The sequence below is a fragment of the Culex quinquefasciatus genome, chromosome 1, assembly GCF_015732765.1.
Source record: "Culex quinquefasciatus strain JHB chromosome 1, VPISU_Cqui_1.0_pri_paternal, whole genome shotgun sequence".
NCBI classification, from domain to species: Eukaryota; Metazoa; Arthropoda; class Insecta; order Diptera; family Culicidae; genus Culex; species Culex quinquefasciatus.
Window position 1 is genome coordinate 94,348,416 of NC_051861.1, and position 27,027 is coordinate 94,375,442.

Sequence of the window (27,027 nt, forward strand, 5' to 3'; positions counted from 1 at the left end):
CTAGTCGATTTACTGAAAAAGTCACTTTTTGAACAAATTTTCTAAAATCGCTTGGAATCAATACAAAACTGTTTCGAGCAGGTGTGTATTATCTTCAAACGATAGGTTTTGTCCATAGATTAAGATGCACTATCAATATTGGACGAAAATTTAAGTTTTTGGACTCTCCCAGGCGGATTTGTGTCGAAAAAATCGCATTTTTTCGAAACTTTTTTCAGAAATGTTCATTTAATTTAGGGTAGCCTATTTTTCCCAGTAAAACCAATACGTGCAGCTTGTAGGAAATTTCATGGCGAACATTTTTCTCTCTGAGAAAATGCAATTTCGACACTCCAGAGCCGAGATATTTGAGTTTTAGTGAGGAAAAAAGTGCCAATTTTCAAAATTTCTCAGAATTCTGAAGCAAGGCCTACTAATTACACGATGTAGCAAGCATATGTCTCAAAGGTCAGGGTATGCTTTTATAGTAATTTTGGCCGCTGAATCCGAATCTGAAATCAAATTTCGTGCAAACAGTGATGTTTTGGAGCTACACCCTTTTGGAATGTTATTTGCGTGTTTAAGAGGTAGTTTTTGTAAATATTGCTCGGTTTGTTGTCGTATCAAGGTGCTCCGATTTGGATGAAACTTTCAGCGTTTGTTTGTCTATACATGAGATGAACTCATGCCAGTTTGGAGTTTGAATTTTCCGAGGATTTCGAATATGACAAAAGTGAGACTAAACAACAGGACAATAACTAACATTGTAAAATGTTTGTTATAGAAAAATCGAAAAACTATGAGAAAAACTGCGATTGGCCAAAAAAGTTATTACCGTAGGCTTATAGTCCATGAAATTCCCTAACTTGAACTAAAAGAGTATGGGTGTTGGAGGCTGTTGCAAAAATATATTGAGGTTTAAAAAAAACAATTTTTAACAGTAATTTGCAAAAGCTATGAGAAAAAGTTAAACCAATCTTGGATGTCTATGGCTCATTTTGAAGTGCTTCAAAAGACCATTCAAATGCATCTAAGATAGTTGAAATTGATGAAGTTTTACTTAAATACGAGCAATTTTAAGATTTTTTATGTTTTTTGGACCTCAATCTTCAATGCCCGTTTTACCCCACTTCCCTTTGTCTTAGAGGGCTCATTTTTGGCATGAGTTTATCTCATGTATAGACAAACAAACGCTGAAAGTTTCATCCAAATCGGAGCACCTCGATACGACTCTAGAACAAACCGAGCAATATTTACAAAAACTGCCTCTTAAACACGCAAATAACATTCCAAAAGGGTGTAGCTCCAAAACATCACTGTTTGCACGAAATTTGATTTCAGATTCGGATTCAGCGGCCAAAATTACTATAAAAAGCATACCCTGACCTTTGAGACATGTGCTTGCTACATCGTGTAATTAGTAGGCCTTGCTTCAGAATTCCGAGAAATTTTGAAAATTGGCACTTTTTTCCTCACTAAAACTCAAATATCTTGGTTCTGGAGTGTCGAAATTGCATTTTCTCAGAGAGAAAAATGTTCGCCATGAAATTTCCTACAAGCTGCACGTATTTGTTTCACTGGGAAAAATAGGCTACCCTGAATTAAATGAACATTTCTGAAAAAAGTTTCGAAAAAATGCGATTTTTTCGACACAAATCCGCCTGGGAGAGTCCAAAAACTTAAATTTTCGTCCAATATTGATAGTGCATCTTAATCTATGGACAAAAACCTATCGTTTGAAGATAATACACACCTGATCGAAACAGTTTTTGTATTGATTCCAAGCGATTTTAGAAAATTTGTTCAAAAAAGTGACTTTTTTCAGTAAATCGACTAGGGGGTGCGAGAAAGTATTTTATTATTTTTTCTTGTTTAAGAAAACATTGTTCCTAACATCATAATCTACCATTTAAGAAGTGAGCACCTGAAATTCCTCGACATGACCTCAAAATGGGACAGGCTAATGTAAGCGCTTTGTTTGATTGAGATTCTTAAGACATTGAAGGCTACTCACCAAACCTTGTGCTAAAAAAACACTCAAAATACCATAAAACTAGGCAACCAACGACATCTTACCCTTTTCATCCAATGCAGTTCACCCCCCACGCAATACTTACAGCTCTCGATCATCATCGAGCAGATCTGGGTGTCGTGCGGGTACGACTCGAACTTCATCGCGCACGACAGCACCAGCGTCAGCTTCGACATGTACAGCAGCGTTTTGTCGTGGTACAGCCACAGGTAGTGGTTCGGGATGCTCATCTCGTGGAAGGTGACCTTTTTCGCGTTTTTGAAGAAGCAGTCGGGCCGCCAGATGCTGTGCAGCCAGTCCACGTCCAGTATCCGGTACTCCTCGCTCATGTTCTCCGGTAGCCGGAGCCGCGGGTCGCGCCAGCTTTGTGCCAAAAATATGTCCGCCACGTAGGTCTGGAATGGGTTTCACGTAAAATAACTACATACATATCGTTGAGCGCTTCTTGGTTCGTGTCTCGGCAATGCTAGATGAACCTGATGGTGGGTGTCTCCGCTAAGAAGTTTCAGCTAAGACACCCACTAACTCATAATCTTAGTATTGCAAAGACTCAAACCAAGTAGCGATCACGCTGCTTACCATCGACTCCTCGTTGATCGAGTCAATCGAGAGCACGGTCACGTGGAAGTACACCACCGTGGGTTGTCCGAGCAGCTTGGGCGCCCGGTTTTTGTCGTAAGTTTTGTGGTGCAGCGGCAGGATGTCCGACAGGTCTAAGCTAGCGACCGGGTGCTTCGTCACTTCCATGTCGCTCGAGTAGTTGGCGTAGTTGTTTCTATGAGGGGGAGAAAATGATAGCATTTATAGAGTAATATATTTAAGTTGTTCAAAAGTACAGAAACTGGAGACCCTTACAAATCACATTGTTTTTTACCCTTCCCGAACAGTTTATGGACGTCTAGAAAAGTCACCTGACGATGAACGATTCCGTTGATTAACGTAAAGATTTTACCATTTTTTAGATTCCTTGAGAATGATTTCTAATACATCGAAACGACGGACTAACAACAATTAATCGTTCTTTGAACCTTGCCTCAACGACTACCAAGCCGAAAGAACCTTATAAGTATTTTGTGTGACTCAAAGCCACTTAAATATGGAGTATACCATGTTGTTGAAAACAAACAAACGCTGATAGCCTGTTTTCGTTGGAGTTATCCAATGTAATTGTTTTTAACAATGTGTGATTTTTGTCAACGGATGACGTGTTTTCCTTCACGCAAGTAGCATCCCAAAGCGACTGAACATTTGAAAAAAAAAACGCCAATGCTGTCGATATGTATTTAATTAGTTTTTCGGCGCCAAAGCCGTTGCCCCGGAAAGCTCAATCACCAGCAGGATTACCGTCCGGATCGCGACATTCCATAGCCCCCGGAGATGGGAATAAATGACATGCTTGAAAACAGAGCATTTCGATAATATCAATGTCAACTGTATACACTGCATGTTTACTCAACGGTTCTTGGCGAATGAACTGTTTAATTTTGACTTGATTCCTTTTTGTTTTTCAGCGCCAAAGCCGATCGTATCAAACGCAATCCGTACTCGAGATGATCTTCAGTGAGGATGAACATCGGTTCATCCGGAATTCAGACGAATTGCAAATTGGTCTACAAATCGCAAGATGAGTTCTAGCGACAGTGACAAAACAACTACCCCGAGTGATTAAGGACGGGAAGTGCAACAATCTGCACACGATTTGGAATAAGTTTCAATTTTATGCGAGATTTTGTTTTCTTTAATCGATAAGGTTTTATATTTGGCATAATTTTATATAAGACGTTTGTTTGTTCAAATTGATCGCTCTACAGCATTGCCTTGGCGATCTCTATTGTTAGATTCCTACTCTAAACTTGATGTTCGAAGATTTGAAACGGTGATACAATCCAAACCTCTTTTTTTTCTTTTTTTTTGGCTTCCAGCCACCCCGGAATTCGAACTGACGACCTTTGCTATTGATTAGCTTAAAAACCACGGCATATCTATAGGAGTTCCAAATCCAGGCCGGTTATTTTGGCTACAGCCTCCCGATTGCTGGAAAACTTACTTCCTGTGTTCCCCGAATTAGAGTTTCCTCCGGTTTCCTCCTTTCTGGCGTGGCTCGTTGATTTGCCCAACTGTTTGAATTTTCTCTTTGTTCTCCCTTCGTCTTCAGATTCCTCCAAGTATTCCGGATTGGTCTCCGATTCCGTCTAGCAGAAGGGTTAATTGCGTTTTGTCGTTAAAAACTATCTAGTTTTACTAAAGGATCATTTTAACATGAGATGCAGGTAAAATCTCCAATATAACTGATACTTTAGCCTCAACTGTGGGTTTGTACCTAATACAAATATTGGAAAATGATTTGCTGGTATAATCGTCAATAATTTAAATTTCTTGTTTACGATGCGAAACAGCATAGAAAGGCTCGGACAATAGCTTGAAGCTATTGTCTTTGCGACGATCAGCTGGTTGAGTTCAGCAGCTGAAATCCAGACAACGCGCTATGGGTAAAAATCAAACCATCTTCAGCGCTATATAAAATAAGGTTTTCGGATTAATGCACGAAATTCACTAAAGCAGCGAAACTCTTTAAACGTCCATCTTGGACTTAAGTCTACTTCGGACTGACTGTAAAGTGTGCTTCTCGGGGCAAGACAGTGAGCAAGGGAGTTACTCTGGTTGCTCCCGTTTCCTCTGCTTTGCTCCCGTTTGCTCTGAAAAATCACTTTTGATCGTTTTCAGCTCATTCTTCTCGGTTGCTCTACATTCCTCCAGATTCCTCCCGATTGCTCCCGTTTACTCTCGGTTGCTCCGATTATTTTAAGAGAGATCTCTTTGAAGAGAGCAAAAAAAGAGAGAAGAGCGAAACAAAGAAATGTCATTTTGTTGTTTGTTTACTTTAAACAGATTGTGCCGCACCAAGTTATTTTAACCAAACGCTGACTCCAGAATCTGGCCTGGTATAGGGCCTGGTTCCCTGGCATGATTGGCCATGTTAAATGCACTCGGAGTGTCGGTTGTCAGCAGGACAGGTCGAAGTTGGCAACCGAAATGAGTCACGACGGCGCTTCTAGAATGGAAAACTCAAACACAACCTGTGCGTCAAACGACGAATAATCCGGCGGTAGGAACCACGTCGTCCACGGCCACTTATTCGTTATTGTCTTGAGGAGGATGTAAATAGTAATGTAACCTCCAGATGTAACCCCGCCAAGGGTTCGGTTCCAAGCGGCCTGTTAGTACAAAGGCAAGAAGAAAAATGGGACTAAGTGATCCGCACCGGAAGTTCGTTACAGTTCCGGATCGACTTGGAGAAGATTATCGACGCGACTCTGGACCGATCCTACAATCGAATTATGAGTCATTTCCGTAATTTCTTGAGCTTAGTTGCCTATTAACGCTCTCGCTGACCCCCGAATACTGGAGACCGATGGATGTGGCTGCCAACTATCAGCGCGCGCTGTTTCAGTCCATTTGCCTTTTCAAGTTCATCTGGTTGGCCGGAGATAATCTGCCTCAGATTCTTTTCAATCCGTGTCTGACAATGCTCGCCACAATCCTCTCGGAATGCGCAATTTGCTAAAGTAGGGAAGCGGAGGTGCCGCAGCGACCATCTCGTGGGACTACTTCTTCAACTTGCTGTCCTGGTACTACCGGGAACAGAACCCCGGTTCCAAGACAGTTTATCGCAGTTGAGCCTTGATCAGAAACATCAACCCGCAGAAGTTTCGTAGGATTGCAAGCAGTCCTGCTAGTGATCCGTGCTGAGGTTACCAACAGAGAGGTGACCCGTGTTGCCCTTTACGACCACTCGAACTGGGCGAAACTATACGTCCTACTCGGCCTCATGCACTGCTCTGTCCCGATTGCCCTGAAAGCATTTAAGCCATGGTCTTCAAGCAGACGGCAATTCCTGACGACTCGGAACAGAACAATTACAACCTGCTAAGATGGCAATCGACTTCACGTGTGAAAGAAGTTTGACGTTGAAGTGATTTGTCTCGAAGAGATTCAGCCCATGCTGCAGCAAACCGCTGACCGGCGACAAGAGACCGACCTCCATGACGTAGCACCACCTACCTACCTATTGCTGCTTCCCGGGAATGACGAAACACACGAAAAGCCAAGAAAAGATCCGCTTGCCGAACTGGACATTAACATCCCGTACTGCCAAAGACCGCTCAAAATCCCGACGGTGCTAATTGGGATGCCCCCCACACCCCATCCCTCCTCCCATGGAAATTAATGTTTATTTATTAACACAAAAATACAATAAATAATGACTATCCTATAAACTACAACAAACCCCAAAATAAACCCTGCCAGCATATGGCCACGGTGACATATTGTCGTGGAAACCTTTTCGTATCTTCAAACACGTCCTCAATTGATGATTAATCTGTCCTTGGCCTTGGTTAGTAGTCATGTTGGTCCATCGGAGTCTCTAGCTTCTGTCAACTGACACGTACCGGTCCATGACCTCGTACTAAGACTTGGTGTGCTTCTTCCGGAATAGCTGGTTATGGCTTTCACCAGCGCACGGAACCGGATCCCCAAGCAAATTCCTTCACACGATCTGGGGGAGGAGGAAATTACCAATCTTAGACATGTTGGAGTTGGACTGTGAGGCAGTTTCCTTCCGGAGGTTTCCCAACTCGGTTGAAGACTTCCCGTTAATACTTACCGGAGCCATGGTACTTGGAGTGGGTCGCAGCCAATTTAGTTATAAAACAACACAATTTACTTGTTTTTTTTTTCTGCAAAAATGGTAATTGGCGCGAAGAGAAGTCAACATTCAAAAGGCAAAATCAAAACGGTAAAAATGACATCAGAAGAGAAACGTCAGCATTCAGCAATGTCAAAAGTGACATTTCTGAAGACAAGAGAGGGGTTACTCTCATTTCTCCGAGTTTCTCTCGATTCCTCCCGTTTGCTCCCGGAGTAACTCTCGTTTGTTCTGGTTTCTTCACTGTCTTGCCCCGAGGTGTGCTTTGATCGGCCCTCAAGCCGATCGACGGTTCGTGTGCAGAGTGCACGTAGAGAGCAAATATCAGACAAGAAGTGTGATCGAGTATTAGTTATCGGTATCTCTGCTTCCTACAGCGTAAGGAAATTGGGGCGCATGAGACACCACACATCCACTTTAACGACCCTGTACTGAGTCCGAAGGCTTGAATAGGGGAGTACCCAAACCTATTTTCACTTTACTATAACCTTCCACTGGAGGATTCGAACTGACGACTTTTGAAATGCGAGTCCAACCACCGACCAGCGATTCTTTAGACCATCCAGCACTAAGAGAAATCATAAAGGTGCTGTTCATCAGCATTCTACAGCTAATCAGTCATAAAACATCTAGGATGAAAACAAATCAACTCTAAAACAACTGCTGTAGTATAAGGCTTTCTAGGCCCAGTGAAAAAAATATAATTTAACTCAAAAATGACGAACTCCTCGTCACAGTGTCCTGATGCAAACAATGATCGAGCTGTAGCTGTCACAGCCCTGCGAAGTATGTTGGCTGACATATCGGGCAGTCAGTAAAAAAAAACCAGCTAGAAGTCGCCTGACAAAAAAATTTTGCTAGAAAGAGATAGGAAACCTGATGCAAACAAACGTCCAGCTGTCATGTAAACATACTTTGAATGTGTTGGTAAATTTCTGCCTAGAAAGCCTTATAAGCTGATATGCAGCAGTTTTAATGCTGCTCCTCGCAACACTGCTGCATTTTCCCTCATTTTACTGGCAACACTGTTGAGGAGTGAAAGAGAGAGAACGAAATAAACGAAAATAAAAATATCTCTTGCTCGCTCATTCGTTCAACCAGTACGACCAAAACAAACCAGCTGTCAGTCGATGGCGGAGATTCATCGTAGTTTTATGCTTCTGATGTTTTTATTCTTTTGAGAAGAAAATAAATGGATGGTGAACCTTTTCTTTTAGGAAAACTAAATAATAGATGACTAAATGATCACTTCTAAAGGCATTTTTGCAGGTTGGCTTTTTCGGCCACTACGGTGACAAATGGCAACTGCTTACTTTTGGATTCCCCGTGTGAATCATAATGCTTTGAAGTGTTTTTTTTATCTTACGATTTCCGGTGGTTGCCGTCTTTGATGTCCACCTTAGTAAATTCCCAATTTGGGTCCCGCAAAGTACAAGCATTTGTAGGTTTGAAAACAGCTGCGGTAAGCCACCTCCAAATTGGGCGAATGGATAAAGGCGCAGAAAACTCCACTCAACGGCGGTAACCTCAAGCTACTGGCATCACATCTCCAACATCTACCTTTCACTCAAAAAAATCGGCTCTTCCCCACTCGGTCAGTTGAGTCGGTAACGTGGTAGTAAACAAACCAAAAATAGATCGGAAGAGGGAGAGGAAAAAGAGAGAGAGAGAGCAACATTATTGCTTCTCTCATTTTTTTGACATTTTGTGCAGGGTTGGATCAACAACAGTAGAGGCTAGCTGGAAATCATAAATATAAAGTCCAAAACCGGTTGCTTATCAGCTGTAAAAGCGCATTTAGTGCAGATGTCAAAACAACTTTGCTGTAAACCACAGCTGGTAAAACGCTTCTAGTGCTGCAATCTGACTTGTTTTAGTGCTGTTTGGTTACTTGGGTGATATTCTAGTAATAATTCTATGTTGATGAGCATGCCGCGTGCTGTGTATCATGTCAAAATGGCCTTTGCCAGTGTTTGAAATTGAGTTAAGAAATCTCCGATGGTGAGCGGATCACTTAATAATATTTTGACTGAATGTTTATGGAATAAAGGTATAAAAATGTTAAAATTACAAAATTTCCAAAGGAATTGTTTTTTAGTGTTTGGTATTTGCTCCCTCGGAGGTTGAAATAAAAGTTGAGGAATTCCACATTACGATCGAAGTAGGTCGCGCTACAGGAAGGACGGGATAATTTTGGCTCGCGTCATTTTATAAAAAAATATTGAAAAGTTTAATGAGTGCTATAGTATTTCTGAACTGATCTTTACACATTATTTTAATAAGTGATAAAGTGGCCTGAAGAACAGAAACGCAAGTATCGTCCAGATTTTTCCAATGTCCCGGCTACCAAAATGTGGGAAAACATTGTGTGACCAAGGAGAGTATTTACACGCCCTTAATGGGGTGCGGAATGGAAAAGTATAGCCGCTACAACGCAGAAAAAAGAAGCTACGGTGTTGGTGGCACCATATGTGTAACACCAGCGATTCGGACGGATCAATGAGAAGTGGTTTGGAGGAACACATACTACCTACTAAAATCGCTGGTTGAAAATTGTAAAATGCTGAGCCCTCGTTCGACGGCCTAGAAAGTTTTCTTCCTAACAAAAATCCTTGTACCTACAAACGTAAAGTCCGTTCTAGAAGTCACCCTTTCGCTCGCACATAATTCCCTGCTCCAAGTTTGGCTTCAAGGTGTGAAAAATCTTGACCTATCTACTACGGCTACCATGTACCAGTTGCAACAAGCGACCTGCTAGCAACTGCAACAACAGCTGACCTCCCACAAAACGGTACAATTGAGCAAAGCAATGCAGCAAAATAAAGCACTCTTCGGGGATCATTCCCGGAACACGTGACCACGCCATATGAATCACATCACATGGCTGTGAAGCGTCGTCCTTGGCACACGTACAACCGAGCACACACACACACAATGTAATAGGAAGTTTTCGCTGTGTTTACTGTTTACTATTGGATTACGCAACGGTCTTTGCACCCGCTTCTCTGGCTGCCTTAAGCCCCGGGACGGTTCCGCTTTGTGGTCATCTTTAGCGCTGAAAATCGATTTTCGCTGCTGCTTTTCCCTTAAAAAACAAAATGGCGGCTCCCTGTCGTCGCATGCTTACCTGTGGCTCTTTCCGGCCTGGACCGAATCCAGGAGCACGTCCAGCATCAGCGGAACCAGCAGGACGGTCCACCGCGGGATCATCTTCGACGACCTGGTCGCGGTGATTTTGGGATGTAATCGGTTCGGTCAACGGTCACCAGGCTCGAAGGAGGTCGAAAAGGGCATAACCGGACTTCAACCCTGCTTGACACTAGAACTTCCAAGAGTAAGCCAAGAGTAAAGTGCGTGCACTTTTAGGTCATCCGGAGTCGGGTGGTTGTTCAAACCGTTCGGTGAACACAGCAGAAGGGGTGAAATTTACAGCTTAATCCTTAATTTAGTCGAAAAATGCTCAAATTTGGCAAATCTCGCACACTTTCTCCACATAAATTCACACCACACCGTTTTAAAGCCTGAGGCGCAGTTTTTTCCACCACCGAAGTTTTGATTTCATTTTCGTGTAGCCTTGCACCGTTAAGTTTGTTCCAGCCAAAATCCCTAAACCAACCCAAAACACTCGGAAATCCACACCGAACCGCGCGCGTTCCTGCCACGATCACGACCGAACCGCCGACGGGAAGCCATTAGAGGGACATTTTCAGTGAATCGCGTCCGAAATGGTGGAAAAATCGAACATAAGGTTACATCGCATCGGATTCGTTGTGGGCACCTGGAAAACTTCGAACCGAACGGGAAAACAGCAAAAATCGAACTGAAAACGAAACGGGGCTGGGTTTACTGTACGGTGTGCCAGGGAAGACTCGAAGTGTTCAAGCTTTTATGTGGGTTTTCTTGAGTGAAAATTTTAAGCACTGGGATTTTTTGGTTTTGAAGTGTTGGCAACATTCAATATTGTCATATTGTTGATTTTTGGGCTGATGATCAGTGGCCAAGTATGAAAACGCCAAGTTTGCATTTGCAACTAATGACAATTTTCTAAAAGGGCAGAAGAAAGTATTTACCGTTTGTTTGCGTGCTAAAATGTTGGAATATAAATTAACAATATAGCTTCATGGAATATTAGTTAACGGTGAGAAAATGCAATACCTTATTTAGGGGAGAGTGGGGAGACTTGATCCCCGGGGACACTTGATCCCAAGCCTGTATCTCGTTAGCATGTGGGTAAAACAATTTGCTTTGTTTTAGAAAGTTGTGCGAAATGGAGTAAAACTCATTGTAGAAAACAAAGAAAAAAATTAAAAAATGTTTAGATTGAGTTACACACATTTTTCTAAAAAGTGCTGCAAAAAACTTCCAAGAGATCTTTTTTCTTTGTTTTGATAAGTATAGAAAACACTCAAAAATTATTCAAAAAATATGTTTTATACATGAATTGTTTGATAAACATATCAACTCCAAAACCCTTACGAATTTGACGGTAAATTTATCCTCAAACTATTTTTACAATCAATTGTTTAAAAAAGTGCGTTTAGGGAGACTTGATCCCTGCATTTTTACAGTCACCGGAATCAGCCTCAAGATTTAATAATTGGGCTGGGTTTTCGTACATAGTTTCCTTTAGTATAGTTGTACATAACTTACTGCAGTTTGAACCATTTTTCAAAAGTTTTGTAAACAAAAATTACAACAACAAAAAAACAACAAAAATTTTGGTTTAAAAGAGAAAATTTTAAGTTTTTAAATATTTTGCATGCTAAACTTGTTATATTTTGAACGCAAACGTACAGATTTAATGTGAAATTGCTTTAACTTATAGAAAATTAAAAGTTTGGATGAATAAGAAACATTTTGCTTAAGATTTCTTCAAAATGTTGAAAGGGGGATCAAATTACCCCCAACATATTGAAAATGCCGGTTTAAAATATTTTTCCAAAACGCTTGGCATAATTCGAAGAGTTTATCTGATTAAATACCCTTATCAGCCAAACATAGTTGAATATTTAAGCTTTCAATTCATGCAAAAAGTTCATAGTTTTGTGAGAAATTGACAGAGTTATGTGCGATACAAAAAAATGGGATCAAGTCTCCCCACTCTCCCCTACTTGGACCAAGGTCGATATCGTCATGATTCGAATTCCCGGACGCTTGGAAACCCGGATACTTCATCTTGTTTTATCAATTATATGGATATAAGTTCGCATGATTGTTGTCTAAACTGTGTAATTTGATGAATTCTAACATCAACTTTCATTTCAAATATGTTTGGACGCTGTGGCCAATGCTAAAACAATTAAATTAAATTAAATCATAGGGCTTTTGTTAATTTGATTTGGTTAACCGCGGTGGATTTTCTTGAAATAATTCGCACTGTCAAAAATCCACCAAAGCATCTACCACATTGATCGCACAAAAATCTGCGGTAGAAAAGTATCCACCGGTAGATGCTTTGGTGGATTTTTGACAGTTCGAATTATTTCAAGAAAATCTACCGCGGTTAACCAAATCAAATCAACAAAAGCCCTCATGTGATTACCAAAACTGTGAAACATTTCTGCTGAAATATTTCATAGGCGTCCGAAGCACCGGAAAGGCAAAGCAGAAATTTTTGGTTCTGATTTTCTTAAATTTTAGCAATTTTTTATACAAAATATCGATTGTTTTGATGTTAACATCTTATTTGAGACCTACAGAATGCCATTCACTAAAATTTCGGCCCAAATTTGTGCGATTCATAAGTAAAATCTATTGTCCGGAATTCGAATCAAAAGTGTCCGGGTTTCGAATCAACTTTTATCAGTGTCCGGGATTCGAAGCACAAAAAGTCATTTTGATTTGGAAATTCTGAGGAAAAATGGTTAGAAAAGACATATTTTACATGCATTCTCTTCAAATTGACTGTTTATACTACATCCTGATGATATTTCTACATTTCTAACTTATTACATGATTTTTTGCCAGCTGAGCAATTCTCTACGAAATCGGTCTTTTTTCTTCAATTTTAATTTTTGTATTTTTTAATCCGGCTGAAACTTTTTTGGTGCCTTCGGTATGCCCAAAAGCCATTTTGCATCATTAGTTTGTCCATATAATTTTCCATACAAATTCGGCAGCTGTCCATACAAAAATGATGTATGAAAATTCAAAATCTGTATTTTGAAGGAATTTTTGATCGATTTGGTGTCTTCGGCAAAGTTGTAGGTATGGATACGGACTACACTGGAAAAATAATACACGGTAAAAAAATTTGGTGATTTTTTATTTAACTTTTATCACTAAAACTTGATTTAAAAAAACACTATTTTTAATTTTTTTATTTTTGATATGTTTTAGAAGACATAAAATGCCAACTTTTCAGAAATTTCAGGTTGTGCAAAAATCACTGACCGAGTTATGAATTTTTAATCAATACTGATTTTTCAAAAAATCGAAATTTTGGTCGTAAAAATTTTCAACTTCATTTTTCGATGTAAAATCAAATTTGCAATCAAAAGTACTTTACTAAAATTTTGATAAAGTGCACCGTTTTCAAGTTATAGCCATATTTAAGTGACTTTTGAAAATAGTCGCAGTTTTCATTTTTAAATTAGTGCACATGTTTGCCCAGTTTTGAAAAAATATTTTTGAAAAGCTGAGAAAATTCTCTATATTTTGCTTATTCGACTATGTTGATACGACCATTAGTTGCTGAGATATTGCAATGCAAAGGTTTAAAAACAGGAAAATTGATGTTTTCTAAGTTTCACCCAAACAACCCACCATTTTCTATCGTCAATATCTCAGCAACTAATGGTCCGATTTTCAATGTTAATATATGAAACAATTGTGAAATTTTCCGATCTTTTCGAAAAATATTTTTGGAATTTTCAAATCAAGACAAACATTTTAAAAGGGCGTAATATTGAATGTTTGGCCTTTGTGAAATGTTAGTCTTGATTTGAAAATTCCAAAAATATTTTTTCGAAGAGATCGGAAAATTTCACAAATGTTTCATATATTAACATTGAAAATCGGACCATTAGTTGCTGAGATATTGACGATAGAAAATGGTGGGTTGTTTGGGTGAAACTTAGAAAACATCAATTTTCCTGTTTTTAAACCTTTGCATTGCAATATCTCAGCAACTAAAGGTCGTATCAACAAAGTCCAAATAAGCAAAATATAGAGAATTTTCAGCTCTTCAAAAATATTTTTTCAAAACTGGGCAAACATGTGCACTAATTTAAAAATGAAAACTGCGACTATTTTCAAAAAAGTCACTTAAATATGGCTATAACTTGAAAACGGTGCACTTTTAAAATTTCAGTAAAGTACTTTTGATTGCAAATTTGATTTTACATCGAAAATGAAATTGAAAATTTTACGACCAAAATTTCGATTTTTTGAAAAATCAGTATTGATTAAAAATTCATAACTCGGTCAGTGATTTTTGCACAACCTGAAATTTCTGAAAAGTTGGCATTTTATGCCTTCTAAAACATATCAAAAATAAAAATTAAAAATAGTGTTTTTGTAAATCAAGTTTTAGTGATAAAAGTTAAATAAAAAATCACCAAATTTTTTTACCGTGTATTATTTTTTCCAGTGTAGTCCGTATCCATACCTACAACTTTGCCGAAGACACCAAATCGATCAAAATTCCTTCAAAAGATACAGATTTTTGAATTTTCATACATCATTTTTGTATGGACAGCTGCCGAATTTGTATGGAAAATTATATGGACAAACTAATGATGCAAAATGGCTTCTTTGGGCATACCGAAGGCACCAAAAAAGTTTCAGTCGGATTAAAAAATACAAAAAAAAATCGAATGACCGAAATCCTAGAGAACTGCTCAGCTATAACAAAAATGATATGCTACTAAGTGTCCGGATTTCGAATCATGACGTTACTTCTCAGTGTAGCGATCTGTAGCAGTTCAAACTGGGGGTCAGGAGGGGAATTAGCAAACATCAAGCAAAATTTCGGACGTGTCCAGTACATACGAAAAGAGAGGAAAAGAGAGTAGAAACTCTTAATAAAGGAACGTTAGAATAACGGCAACTGTTAAATACTATGTGTCTAGTTTTGTAATTAAATTTGATGTGATGACAACTAACCATAGACAATAATAAGTGTACTTACCCTAGTTACCTAACCTACCTGTAAAACACACACAAATTACATGCAAACACACAACAGACCAACTTGTGAACCCAACACTAAACATATAAATACCTACAGACAAAACGACACAAATTGTACAGACATACACACACCCGAAAACCAGCACCACTGCTACGCGAGATCTGTCATCTCGGCACAGCATAATCGATGTAAACAAAAGCATAACGAGTTCGGTTCGCTCAACAAACACAAAACGCGAGTTTTAACTAACTAGTCCGAATACTTACCAAATGTCGCGCGAGAGTAATTAGTGGGAGATTTTAGCATGCAAGGATAGTGGATTCGGGCAAGGAAAAGGAGTGGAAGGAGCATGCAGCAGGATTGAGGAAGATTCATGCAGGAGAAGGAAGAGGTTCTGGGAAGTGAAGTTGGGGACACAGGCCGTCGGTGATCCGGGACGGCCGAAACTTGTGTCCAGTGCGTGGACAGTAACACTCAGCAGATGGAATGTTGGTCTTCTTGGATTCTTCATATACTCAGGATATGATGGATCTGCATTATTTGCAAAATTAAATGCATTCTAGCTACTGCTAGTTCACATCTGTGTTAGGGAAGCGTTTTTCGATTTTCTTTGCATTCTAGGTACTTGACTTTTCAGTTGGTGTTAGGAAGTCGCTCATTTTGCCTGCAAATTAGTTAACATGATTGGATGTGCGACAAAAGGTCGTAAGACATAAGGTAGAATGGACAAAACATCGAAAGGACAAAAAGTCGAATGTGAAAAACTGAAAAAAATTAGTTATAATTAAAAACTTTTGAAAAAATCTTCATTTTTTTCTGTGAGTTTATCCTTGATTTATCCATCCATCCTAGTAATGATTATCTTCTTAAATAAACAGAATTACTTCCAAACCATTTTTTAAGAGGATTTCCATTCTTTCAAAAAGGAGCAGTTCTTCCAAAATAAGTTCGACTTCTCAAATATTTTTTAAGACTTTATTTTAAAAAACAACCTTTTCTTGTTTGTCGTAATATTTTTGTGAGTTTTTTCAGTTTTTTTTTTCAAACATGAGCATGAGTTCGTTGGAGAAAATAGTTCGACTTCTAAACTATTTTGGAAGTTTATTCTTTGTTTTTAAAAACAACTTTTCTTGATTGTCAAAATATTCTTGAGAGGTTCTGTTTTCCAAAAAACAAATCGACTTTTAAAATATTTTTTGCAATTCCGTCGTGAAACTACTTACTTTTCCTGTCATTCTTGAACGACGAAATAGCCTACTTTTCTGTACCAAAAATAACAGAATCGAATAGCAACACTTTTCAACATAAATGCTGAAAAGTTCTACTTTTCAGCACTCAAATGGGTGCTGAAAAGTTGAACTTTTCAGCACTTGTTTTTAAAAGTAACACTTTTCAACATTTTTTTTTGATTTAAACGATTTATTGACAAAATACATGAAAATTTGACATAAAATTTCACTCAGTGTCTGTTTTTTGGAATTGCAAAAAATGTTGTATGGAACTCGTTGCAAAACTTGATTTTTTCAGCACTCATCGTATTTATCCAGCTCGGTTAACCTCGTTGGATAAATGTACGACTCGTGCTGAAAAAATCCTCTTTTTGCAACTTGTTGCATAAACTACTATTTTAAGTTTTTATTTTATTTTTAGAAACGACCTTATCTTGATTGTCAAAATATTTTTGTGTGTTTTTTTCCATTCTTTCAAACATGAGCAGTTTTTTGAAAAACAGTTCGACTTCTAATATATTTTGGAAGTTTATTTTTATTTTCTAAAACAACATTTTCTTGACTACCATAATATTTTTGGGAGTTTTCCATTCTTTCAAATTTGAGCATTTCTTCAAAAAAAAGTTCGACCTCTAAAATATTTTTAAGTTTTTATTTCATTTTTTAAAACCTGTTTTCGACTGTCGTAATGATTTTGTGATTTTTCCATTCTTTCAAATATTAGCGGTTCTTTTAAAAATACTTCTTCTAAAATATTTTGAAAGATTTTATTTTTCATATAAAAATCGTTGAAATATTTTAGAGACTTTTACATTTTTTCGAAAAAAAAAATATTATTAGTATCGAGTCTGGACTGTAATCGTAAAGTTGTTTCATTAAAAACATTGAATTGTTTATTTTGCCAATGTTGAAAGTTTGGTAGAAAATTGTTGAATAAAGTTCGAAGCAATTTCGTTTTGTACACTCTTCGTTTACAAGCTCGCATTGTTTTACATGAAAAAATATTTTATATTTAATATTATTTATTAATTTTAAAAAATACTCATATTATTTTTATTATACTATTATTTTAAAATCATAAATATTTAAACTAAAACAAATATCATATTTAATTATTTTTCATCAAACATCGGCATCTGGAGCAAATCGAGATAAAAAAATTAAGACAGCAATAAGTACATCGTTAACACGGTGTGGATTGCTTTACACCGATTTCCAGATGTATTGCTCTAAAATCACCTGTACCTATTCAGACTGTAGTCCCGATTTTCCCCAGTTGGCGGTTGTTATTTAAAGATAATTTGTAAAATATGTTTTAAATAAAACATGAAATTCTATTTTTTTCGTTTCTTGTTTTATTCATGTAATTTAAAAAATAAATAAGTAGAAGAAATATATTAATAAGAAACTGATTTAATTTCAATCACAATGGATCAAAAATTGTGTTACATTTGAAATCCAAAGCACAACAATGAAAAAAGAAAACAATTTTAAAGTATTTTAAGCTATCTCAATTTGTAACTATTGAGTGAATTGTCTGATCAATTTGGTGTCTTCGGCAAAGTTGTAAGTATTGTTGAGGACTATTGAGAAAAAATAGGCACACGAAAAAAAAATTGTCTATTTTTTTTATTAGCTTTTTTTACAAAAACTCAACTTCCCAATATATGTATTTTTTGATTTTCGAGATTTTTTTATATGTTTTAGCGGAAAAAATCCGCAACTTTTGAGCCTTAGAGAAGAATGGTCAAAAAATCTGCCGTTAAGTTATGCATTTTATAAAAAATAGTGAATTTTGGAAAATTGAATTTGAAATCGAAAAGCACTTTACAGATTTTCTGATAAAAGGCTCCATTTTCAAAATATATTTTTTTGAATAGTTCAAATTTGCTATAAAATTGTCAGAGACATTAAAGATTGGACCTCTGGTTGCTGAGATACAGCGGCAAAATTGAGTTTTCTAAGTTTCACCCAAACAAGCCACCATTTCCTAATGTCGAGCAGCTAATGGTCTGATTTTAAATTTTAAAGCATGAAACATTCTTGAAATTTCCCGATTTTTTTGAAAACCATGTTTTGAAAATTCCAAATTTATATTTAATTCTTTAAAGGTTCTTACATGCTTACATGCTCATTTCCTATTGAGCTATTTATCACTTTATTTCACTCGAAAACACTTTTTATGAGCTGTAATTGAACGTCAAAGTGCTAATATGCCAAGATGCTGTTCCCTCATCTGCAATGTTTTACTCGAAAACAGTTTGTTGAATAAAAACAATATTGCACTGTTTATTTCACTGCTTATCTAACATTGTCATGTGACGGCATCTTCTAAAAAATTAGCGTGGCCAACCATTCTATAAATAACCTTAGGTTTTCTCGCTTTGTTACACAAATGTTATCGGAGAATAGATTATATAACTGATGCTCAACATACATATTCAACTTGACATTGCGTGTTGTTAGCAGAGACGCATCGAGCTCTACAGGCTCAATAAAAACTCCTTACCTGCTCTGTATGGTAGAACAGAGCTAAGCTCTGTATGCAGCGAACAGAGCCAGCTCTGTATGGGGAAAAATAATATTGATTTGCATATATCTCAAAAACGATAAGTTTTAGAAAGTTGACATGTTCTAGAAAGTTGCTAGTAGTAAGGTTCTATATTATTGTCTCAGACGTCATTACAATTTGTTGATTTTAGTTGTGCAAAACAAGAAAAACTATTTATTTTCTAAGATACAAGGTATAGAATATTTTTGTTTTCGACAAAGTTGCTCAACTACCAAAAATGAACTCTCTCGAAGATACCAAAGCTCTATTTTCAATAGATACCGAAATAAAAATAAAAACTATTTTTATAATAAATACTGCTTGCGACAAACACAAAGCGACCGCGTCGTAGGCACAGGTAATATGAGGCATGTTTGGTAGAGATCGTCTGAAGTGAAAACTAGTATAGCAGAGTGTTCATAGAGAGTTTTTATGTTAAATGCTCTCGTCTGGATGGTTTAAACAAATTTCAGATAAAATTATACAAATTTATAAAATTATATTCTTTTTATTGTACTGGTAAGTAATTAAGATTAGAAACAACAAAATTATTGCACAGCTATTTTTATGTTTGTCTTGACAAAACAAATGTTTAACAAAATTACAAGTTTTGTACAACAAATTAAGATAAAAAAAACAATTTCAAATACGCTAGTTAAAAAAATAAAAACTAAATCTTCTAACAATTATTTTAATTTTATAAAAAGAAAATCAGTTAACATAAGTTTAACCTTATAAAGATTTCAGGAAACTTTTCTATTTTATTTAATTCAACAGAAAAAACTATATTTTTCAAGCAAGAAAACCATAAGAAAGTTTTAAGCTCTTAATAATCTATATGATATTTTTTTAAATTTTGTCACCTTTTTAAATAAAATAAGAAAATGAAATTAAATAGCAAAAACCATTTTTTCTTTATTTTCAAGCCAGGAAATCAGTGAAGAGTTTCATGCTCTAAATGCTCTCTATGGAAATTTGACATTTTATTACCTGTATTCTAAATATTTTTTATTTTTCAAATAAAGAAGCAGTGAAGAGTTTTAGCTCTAAATGCTCTCTATGGAAATTTACCATTTTATTACCTGTATTCTAAATATTTTTTATAGGAAAGCAGTGAAGAGTTTTAGCTCTAAATGCTCTATGGAAATTTAGTAAAACATAATCGACAATAAAATATATTATCGATTTATTTTGTCCAACTTAAATTTAATTACATTATTCAACTCAATTGATGTTAAAATCTTGTAGTGAGAAAAATAGCAAAATTTCCATAAAGAGCATTTAGAACAAAAACTCTTCACTGATTTCCTGAAAAATAGAATACATGTAATAAAATAGAAAATTTCCATAGAGAGCATTTAGAGCTAGAAACTCTTCACTGCTTTCCTTTGTTTGAAAAATAAAAAAAAATATTTAGAATACAGGTAATAAAATGGCAAATTTACATAGAGAGCATTTATAGCTAAAAACTCTTCACTGCTTTCCTTTATTTGAAAAATAAAAAAATATATTTAGAATACAGGTAATAAAATGGCAATTTCAATAGAGAGCATTTAGAGCTAAAAACTCTTCACTGCTTTCCTTTATTTGAAAAATAAAAAAATATTTAGAATACAGGTAATAAAATGTCAAATTTCCATAGAGAGCATTTAGAGCATGAAACTCTTCACTGATTTCCTGGCTTGAGAAATAAAGAAAAAATGGTTTTTGCTATTTAATTTCATTTTCTTATTTTATTTAAAAAGGTGACAAAATTTAAAAAAATATCATATAGATTATTAAGAGCTTAAAACTTTCTTATGGTTTTCTTGCTTGAAAAATATAGTTTTTTTCTGTTGAATTAAATAAAATAGAAAAGTTTCCTGAAATCTTTATAAGGTTAAACTTATGTTAACTGATTTTCTTTTTATAAAATTAAAATAATTGTTAGAAGATTTAGTTTTTATTTTTTAACTAGCGTATTTGAAATTGTTTTTATCTTAATTTGTTGTACAAAACTTGTAATTTTGTTAAACATTTGTTTTGTCAAGACAAACATAAAAATAGCTGTGCAATAATTTTGTTGTTTCTAATCTTAATTACTTACCAGTACAATAAAAGAATATAATTTTATAAATTTGTATAATTTTATCTGAAATTTGTTTAAACCATCCAGACGAGAGCATTTAACATAAAAACTCTCTATGAACACTCTGCTATACTAGTTTTCACTTCAGACGATCTCTACCAAACATGCCTCATATTACCTGTGCCTACGACGCGGTCGCTTTGTGTTTGTCGCAAGCAGTATTTATTATAAAAATAGTTTTTATTTTTTATTTCGGTATCTATTGAAAATAGAGCTTTGGTATTCGAGAGAGTTGTTCATTTTTAAAGTTGAGCAACTTTCGAAAACAAAATATTCTATACCTTGTATCTTAGAAAATAAATAGTTTTTTCTTGTTTTGCACAACTAAAATCAACCAAATTGTAATGACGTCTGAGACAATAATATAGAACCTTTGTACTAGCAACTTTCTAGAACATGTCAACTTTCTAAAACTTATCGTTTTTGAGATATATGCAAATCAATATTATTTTTCCCCATACAGAGCTGGCTCTGTTCGCTGCATACAGAGCTTAGCTCTGTTCTACCATACAGAGCAGGTAAGGAGTTTTTATTGAGCCTGTAGAGCTCGATGCGTCTCTGGTTGTTAGGTGGTGTAAATTTGTACATGAGGAATTTAGAGTTTCAATAATGTTTATTCATTGTAGATTACAATAGTTTTGATTGTTGACCGGTTAATTTGTAAACATGTCGCTGGTAAAAGCTACAAAAATTATCAGCTTGTAGAGTTTATGATAGAAAAAAACAACAAATCAAAATCAAACCGATTATATTAATATTACTCCGTGGTACGGTAATCGAAATGACAGTTTAAACGGTTTGTTATAACAAAGTTATATAGTGGAGTTATAAAAACTGATTTGAAACAAACTTATATAACTTCAATTCCAATGACAGCCTTCGTTGGAGTTAAGTTCTATAGCTAACAAAACAGACAGCAGCCTTCTTATTGACGCTTGGGCCAGCTTGTTTACTATGAAGCCCCTTAGAGAGATGTGGAAGCGCGCCTAGACCTGCCGTGGAGATAACAACAAATCGTCGAAGTCATCGGGTCGAATCTTGGGACAGAGGAAGTTCATCAAAAAAGGAAAATCTAAAAGTTCGCCATGCAGGGAATTTCACACTAATCACATGCGCGCCATGATTGTTTTTCTTTTTTTTCAATTTCGAATTATTTTAAATAAATCTTGCAGAAACAAGCGTACTTTTTTTATTAGCTTCGTCTTTGATTGAAATTCTAATAGGAAACGTTTGTTTACATGTAAGTTAGTCGACGGTTAGACAGCTGTTTTCTATCTAACTTTCCTTTCCAGTGTGCGCTTTGATTTGACAGCACAGCCGTGAACCACGCCCCCTTTTTCGTTGAATCTCTTGTTAGATGGCACAGTGTTGTCAAATACATTTGTACAACTTACTCTGATAGCTTGCATCTTATTCTGGCAAGTTATACAACAACAAAAAGTGCGCTTTTTCCAGTTCACAGGAGTTGTAGAACAAGTTGTGATAACGAAGCGGATTGGTTATACAACCAGTTAGGAAATACGTTTATCTGACAAAGTGTGTTGCTTGGGATGCCATTTTGCAATTCCGCTGTGAAACTGTAAACTTTTCCTGTCCTTCTGGAGAAACGAAACTACATACTTTTCCCTACCAAAAATAACAGAATGGATAATTAATACCTTTTAATACCGGGGCACTGGAATGGGTGCTGAAAAGTTGAACTTTTCAACACTTGCATCGAAAAGCAACATTTTATTTTTTGTGTTGAACGGTGGATTTTCTTAACACATGGATGTTTGACATAAAATTCTATTCAAGAAGTGTTTTTGTAAGCAACTCATTGCTAAACTTGATACTTTCAGCACTCGTCGTATTTACTCGTGATCAATTCGGGCTGAAAAAATCTTCTTTTTGCAACTTGTTGCATAAACTACTATTTCGTTTGACGCATGACATGGCTTTTACATTACGTCTATCAAAAATACAATTTTTATTATTTCCAAAGCATTGATGAAAGTGAAATTTTAATAGCTAACACTTTTGAATTCTAAAAAAGGCAGTGTTGCCAAAATGTTCGCAATTTTGATTAAATTATAATTTAATTTCGTCCAATTCCCACAAGAACAATAGCAAACTATTTCAATTCTTCAACGTTGGCAACGAAAATCCTCCGTTTCGAACGGCGCAAACTCACCCTCCAATTTGCCGAGTTCAGCAAAATGACCAACGACGTTCGTCAGTTCACTATTCCGTCTCAAGCAGTTCTCCAGGAAACTTCACAGCGAGGTGAGTAACACGACACCTCCAATTATTGCGCAACAAGTCAGGTGGAGGGAAGCGTTCTTTTCTTGTTCTTCGTTCAAACGATAATCCCAAAATAGTTTTAACATTTTTCCCGCTCTTTATTTCTTCTTGTTTTTACTTTCTTACCATTTCTCATCCAGTGTGTTTTTTTTATTGTACTGTTATTCGATTCTTGCTACAACATATCAATTTCACTATTGGGTTGATTCCGATTTTATGGGTTTTTTTCCCTTTTTTCAGTGGAATTTGGTTGAAGTTCTTTCGATTTGAGGGTTTTGCTGTTACAATCAATGCACGCTAAACGAGAAAGTTGTTTTTTTGTCTCTTCTATTGCAAATCAATACACCAACTTGTCTAACTTTTTTCTGAGTTCCAATCCGGTTCTTTCGAGTTCTTTTTGTTTGCTTCCGATCTGTGTTTTTGTTGTTGTTGTTTTGTTCTTTTAAAATATAGCCACTAATACAGCGGCACATTAACTGGCATTTTTTTTTTGTTTTGTTCAACTAGTTTCTTTTCTTCTGTTAGTAATATTACTTTAAAGTTGGTTTTTGTTTCTGTAATCACTAGATATATTCAAGTCAAATGTCTAAATTTCACCGACGAGTTGTTTTTTTTTGGTTTTTAATTTTTTGCTTTTTTTCTCTCTCACTAGACTACATTTTTAATAGCGATAAAATTTAATAAACTTTCGCGTTGTATCATTTTGTTTTTCTTCGCCTTGCAGATCATCTTTAATATATATTTCTGTACTGATTTCTAATACTTATTATTCATTAGCGATTTTGTTTGTTTTGCTATTTTGGGCTGATTTCTCTCACTAATAGGAAAAGCGGCATTGTTTTGTTTTTTTTGTTTGTGTATGTGTGTTTCTTGAGTTGGGGTGGTGATTTATGCGTTGGTAGAAGATAACTTAAAAAAGGTTAGGGTGATATTTACAACCAGATTCATGTTTTTGACGGTAAATTGTCACGGGTGCATTTTAAAACTTTGTTTCTGGCTGCATTTGAGATGTGCTTTTTGTTTGAAAAATGCTTTAAAAAAAGTTTGAGTTTATAAGAAATGCTGATATGCGCACTCAGTTTTGTGTGACCTTTAAAAAAACTCAGATTTTTCCAAGATTTCAACAAATTTTATCTTTCACTTATTTGTTTATACCCGTTAAAAGATGCTGTTTGATTGGTATTTCGTCTATCTGGTTTGTTATTCAATTTCAAGATTGTTAATGTTTATGTTATATTCTCATTTTTGTTTTCCAAGAGTAAGAGGGACAAAAATAATTGGAGATTTTTTTTCTAACCGGTGGCTTTTGTTCTTTTGATAATGTTGATTTATCTTCGATTTTGTCAAATCACGTTTTTTTGTTTGTTTTGACTTTCTCATAATTACTTCGATTATAGATTTTTTTTATTTATTTGTTAATAATTTTGCAAGATTTTGTTTTGTTCAATAGAGAGAGAATAGCTTCTTTTTATAGTTGTATAGCTAAAACAACAACCATGTACATGAATACTATCTGCATTGAATTTTCTCCTTCTTCATCATCTTCTTTGCACGGTAAAAATCACTCATTTTTGTTTTGTAACATCTTTGCCTCTTCTCTAAACTCCGCCCAGTTAAACAATCAAGTTTGTCAAATACATTCAAATATAACGGCTCGTTTCATGCTCGCTTTACCTTCTCGGAGCCTCGTGCTTCATCGCGTTGCTGTCAAAAATCGTTCCCCAGAAGCGCGCACGCGCGTCCACCGGCGAACGTCACTTTGACAGCTGTCAAAGGTGAACACTTTTGCGCGGGATTCCCCACTTTCAATTTAACTTTCTCTTGTTTTTAGACAGTTATGAAACGATACGTTGACAGTTCAAGGTTGACTGTTCAGTTTTGACAGCTTCCAAAACTATCAACTAACGATACCGTTTAAATGTCACATTTGATTTCTAAGCATTTCGCGATGACAGTTCTCCTCAAATCACTAATCACTTACACTTTGACGTTTCTTGCTTTGGTTGCATTCACCTAGAAAATTTTCACCAAGTTTTCGAGCATCTTGTTTTGACGTGACGCTTTGTGAGTGTGTGTAGATGTTTGTTATGCTTTCCAGTGTTGCTAGTATGCAGCTATTTTGTTAGTGTGTGTTACTTCAATATATTATGACATGAATGAATTTTAGTACTTCTTAACCTAGAACAGAAGCAATACTTAGACTTTATATTACCATTCACTGTTTACCGCTAGGTTATGTTCTGTTCCAATAAAGTGGTTACGAATACTTGTACGTCGATACTTTCATATATATAGTTTTACCCCCAAAAAATGCGATACGATAGAAGTGCGTAGAATGTACGCGTTTTTTTTACGTGTGTATGATGTAAAATTTACGTTCCAAGTACTTTTACAGGAACAGTTTACTTTATTTCCTGACTTTTGCGTTTAATTTTAGGTTTGCCTCGCAAGACAAATCGTGTTTTCTTTGTTTGTATTTTCCCCAAGTTGTCGATGCACTCAAGAAAACCACGTCACGTTGCATTCTAGCCAATAAAGTCGCTTACGTGCTAACATTCAGTACTTCCCAGTAACTATTTAGTGACATTTTCGGCTATATGATGATTACTTTATTATGTGCTTTGTTTTGATTAATCTTATGTTTACGAAAGGGAGAGTATACCCTTTCCAAATTAATGTTTATATTTTGTTCCACCATGCTAGCTGTCAAATGCGCACTTGTTTACATTGTCACCATTTTGTTTTTGTTGTCAAAGTACACATTTTGAGGTATCGAAATAATCATGTGCATTGAAAACTCAGATGAAAATCTACCCATTTCTTCTCAAATTTCTTAACTAAACTAGAGGAAAAGGTCGGAAAGAGCGAATGGTCGTTGAAGGTTATGTTGTTCAAAAAGGTTGACGCATTTTGATTTCTGTTGTTGTTGTTACAAGATTCGGGGCTCTTGGATGCGTCAACGTCGCTTCTGGACCGCTCTCTTTCTGATCCCTTCCGATCTCACGGCCAACTGTTCTGTTTTTGTTTTCGCTTCCAGAGAACTGTCATTGCGTGTGCTTTGTTTATAGATAAATTTCACCCCACGATTAGTCCTAGGGCATGGAGCGTAATCCCGGCGGAAATTTAATCGCATTTTCTCTTACTTTCAACATTTCTCAATCCCGCACTAAAACTGTCACTTTTGACAGCTGTCAACGCGACGTGCGTCGCGTTGCGCAGCGAACTTCTCATCTTTGTTTTGAACCATCTTTCCAAAGCCTACTGCTGCTGCTGCCGCAAACTGTTGAGCGCTCGCACCAAACACGAAATGTTGTGTAAAATTTACGTCGTTTACAGATAACCAAGCGTGGAGTACGTCTTGACGTACGGAGCTTCGTCCGCTGCCGATTCATCTCTGAAACGATCGTAAACGTCAGAATCAAACTGTCAATTTTGATGAGTCGAACTTACTCGTCATCCCAGGGGCACACGGCGTTGCCCTTCTTCTCGCTGTTCTCCTCTTCGCTTCGCTGTTGCTGCACCGCCTCCTTTTCCCCGCGTTCTTTGCGCTCCTTCCGCTTCCGGCGCTTGACCTGGTCCTCGATGATGACCACCGTTGCGCCGGCGGATGCTTCCGGTTCCTGTTCCTGGCGTTCGCGGGTCGTCACGTGCACCGTCACGGCGGTTTCCGTATGATCCGATGCCGTCGTTTCCTGCTCATCGTCCCCGGGGTCCATCTCGACTTCCGCAAGCGGAGCGATGGACGGGGCTGGAGTTGGAGCCGGAGCGACGCACCCGGGCGCCAGGTTGTCACCGTCCATCATGATGTCGTACTCGACCTGTTCCAGCGAGGACTGGTTCGGCTGGGAGAAGGACTCCGAGAAGTTGTCGTCCTCCGCCAGGGGAGACATGTCTTGCGGTGCCGGCGGATCCGGAAGTCGCGTGTATCCCATGCTTCCGGCATCGTCGTCCGCTTCCTCACTGGTGAAGTACACCTGTTGGGA

The 27,027-nt window shown here is 36.7% G+C and overlaps 2 protein-coding genes across 2 annotated transcripts in view; both read right to left on the minus strand.

Annotated features, from left to right (window-relative positions):
• Nucleotides 1-1,838: 1,838 nt before the first annotated feature.
• On the minus strand, nucleotides 1,839-10,635 carry LOC6051357 (glycine receptor subunit alpha-4). The gene is made up of 3 exons (XM_001867772.2): nucleotides 9,847-10,635; nucleotides 2,591-2,786; nucleotides 1,839-2,406 (listed from the first exon to the last, which is right to left on the minus strand). The coding sequence occupies exons 1-3, from the start codon at nucleotides 9,927-9,929 to the stop codon at nucleotides 2,017-2,019; spliced, it is 669 nt and encodes a 222-aa protein (XP_001867807.2). The 5' UTR covers nucleotides 9,930-10,635; the 3' UTR covers nucleotides 1,839-2,016.
• Nucleotides 10,636-23,118: 12,483 nt separating this feature from the next.
• Nucleotides 23,119-27,027, minus strand: part of LOC6051356 — a 183,162-nt gene continuing 179,253 nt past the window's right edge. Inside the window, 2 exon segments of the mRNA XM_038260917.1 lie at nucleotides 23,119-26,438; nucleotides 26,495-27,018. Coding sequence (XP_038116845.1) covers nucleotides 26,375-26,438; nucleotides 26,495-27,018 — 588 coding nt within the window. The 3' untranslated portion in view covers nucleotides 23,119-26,374.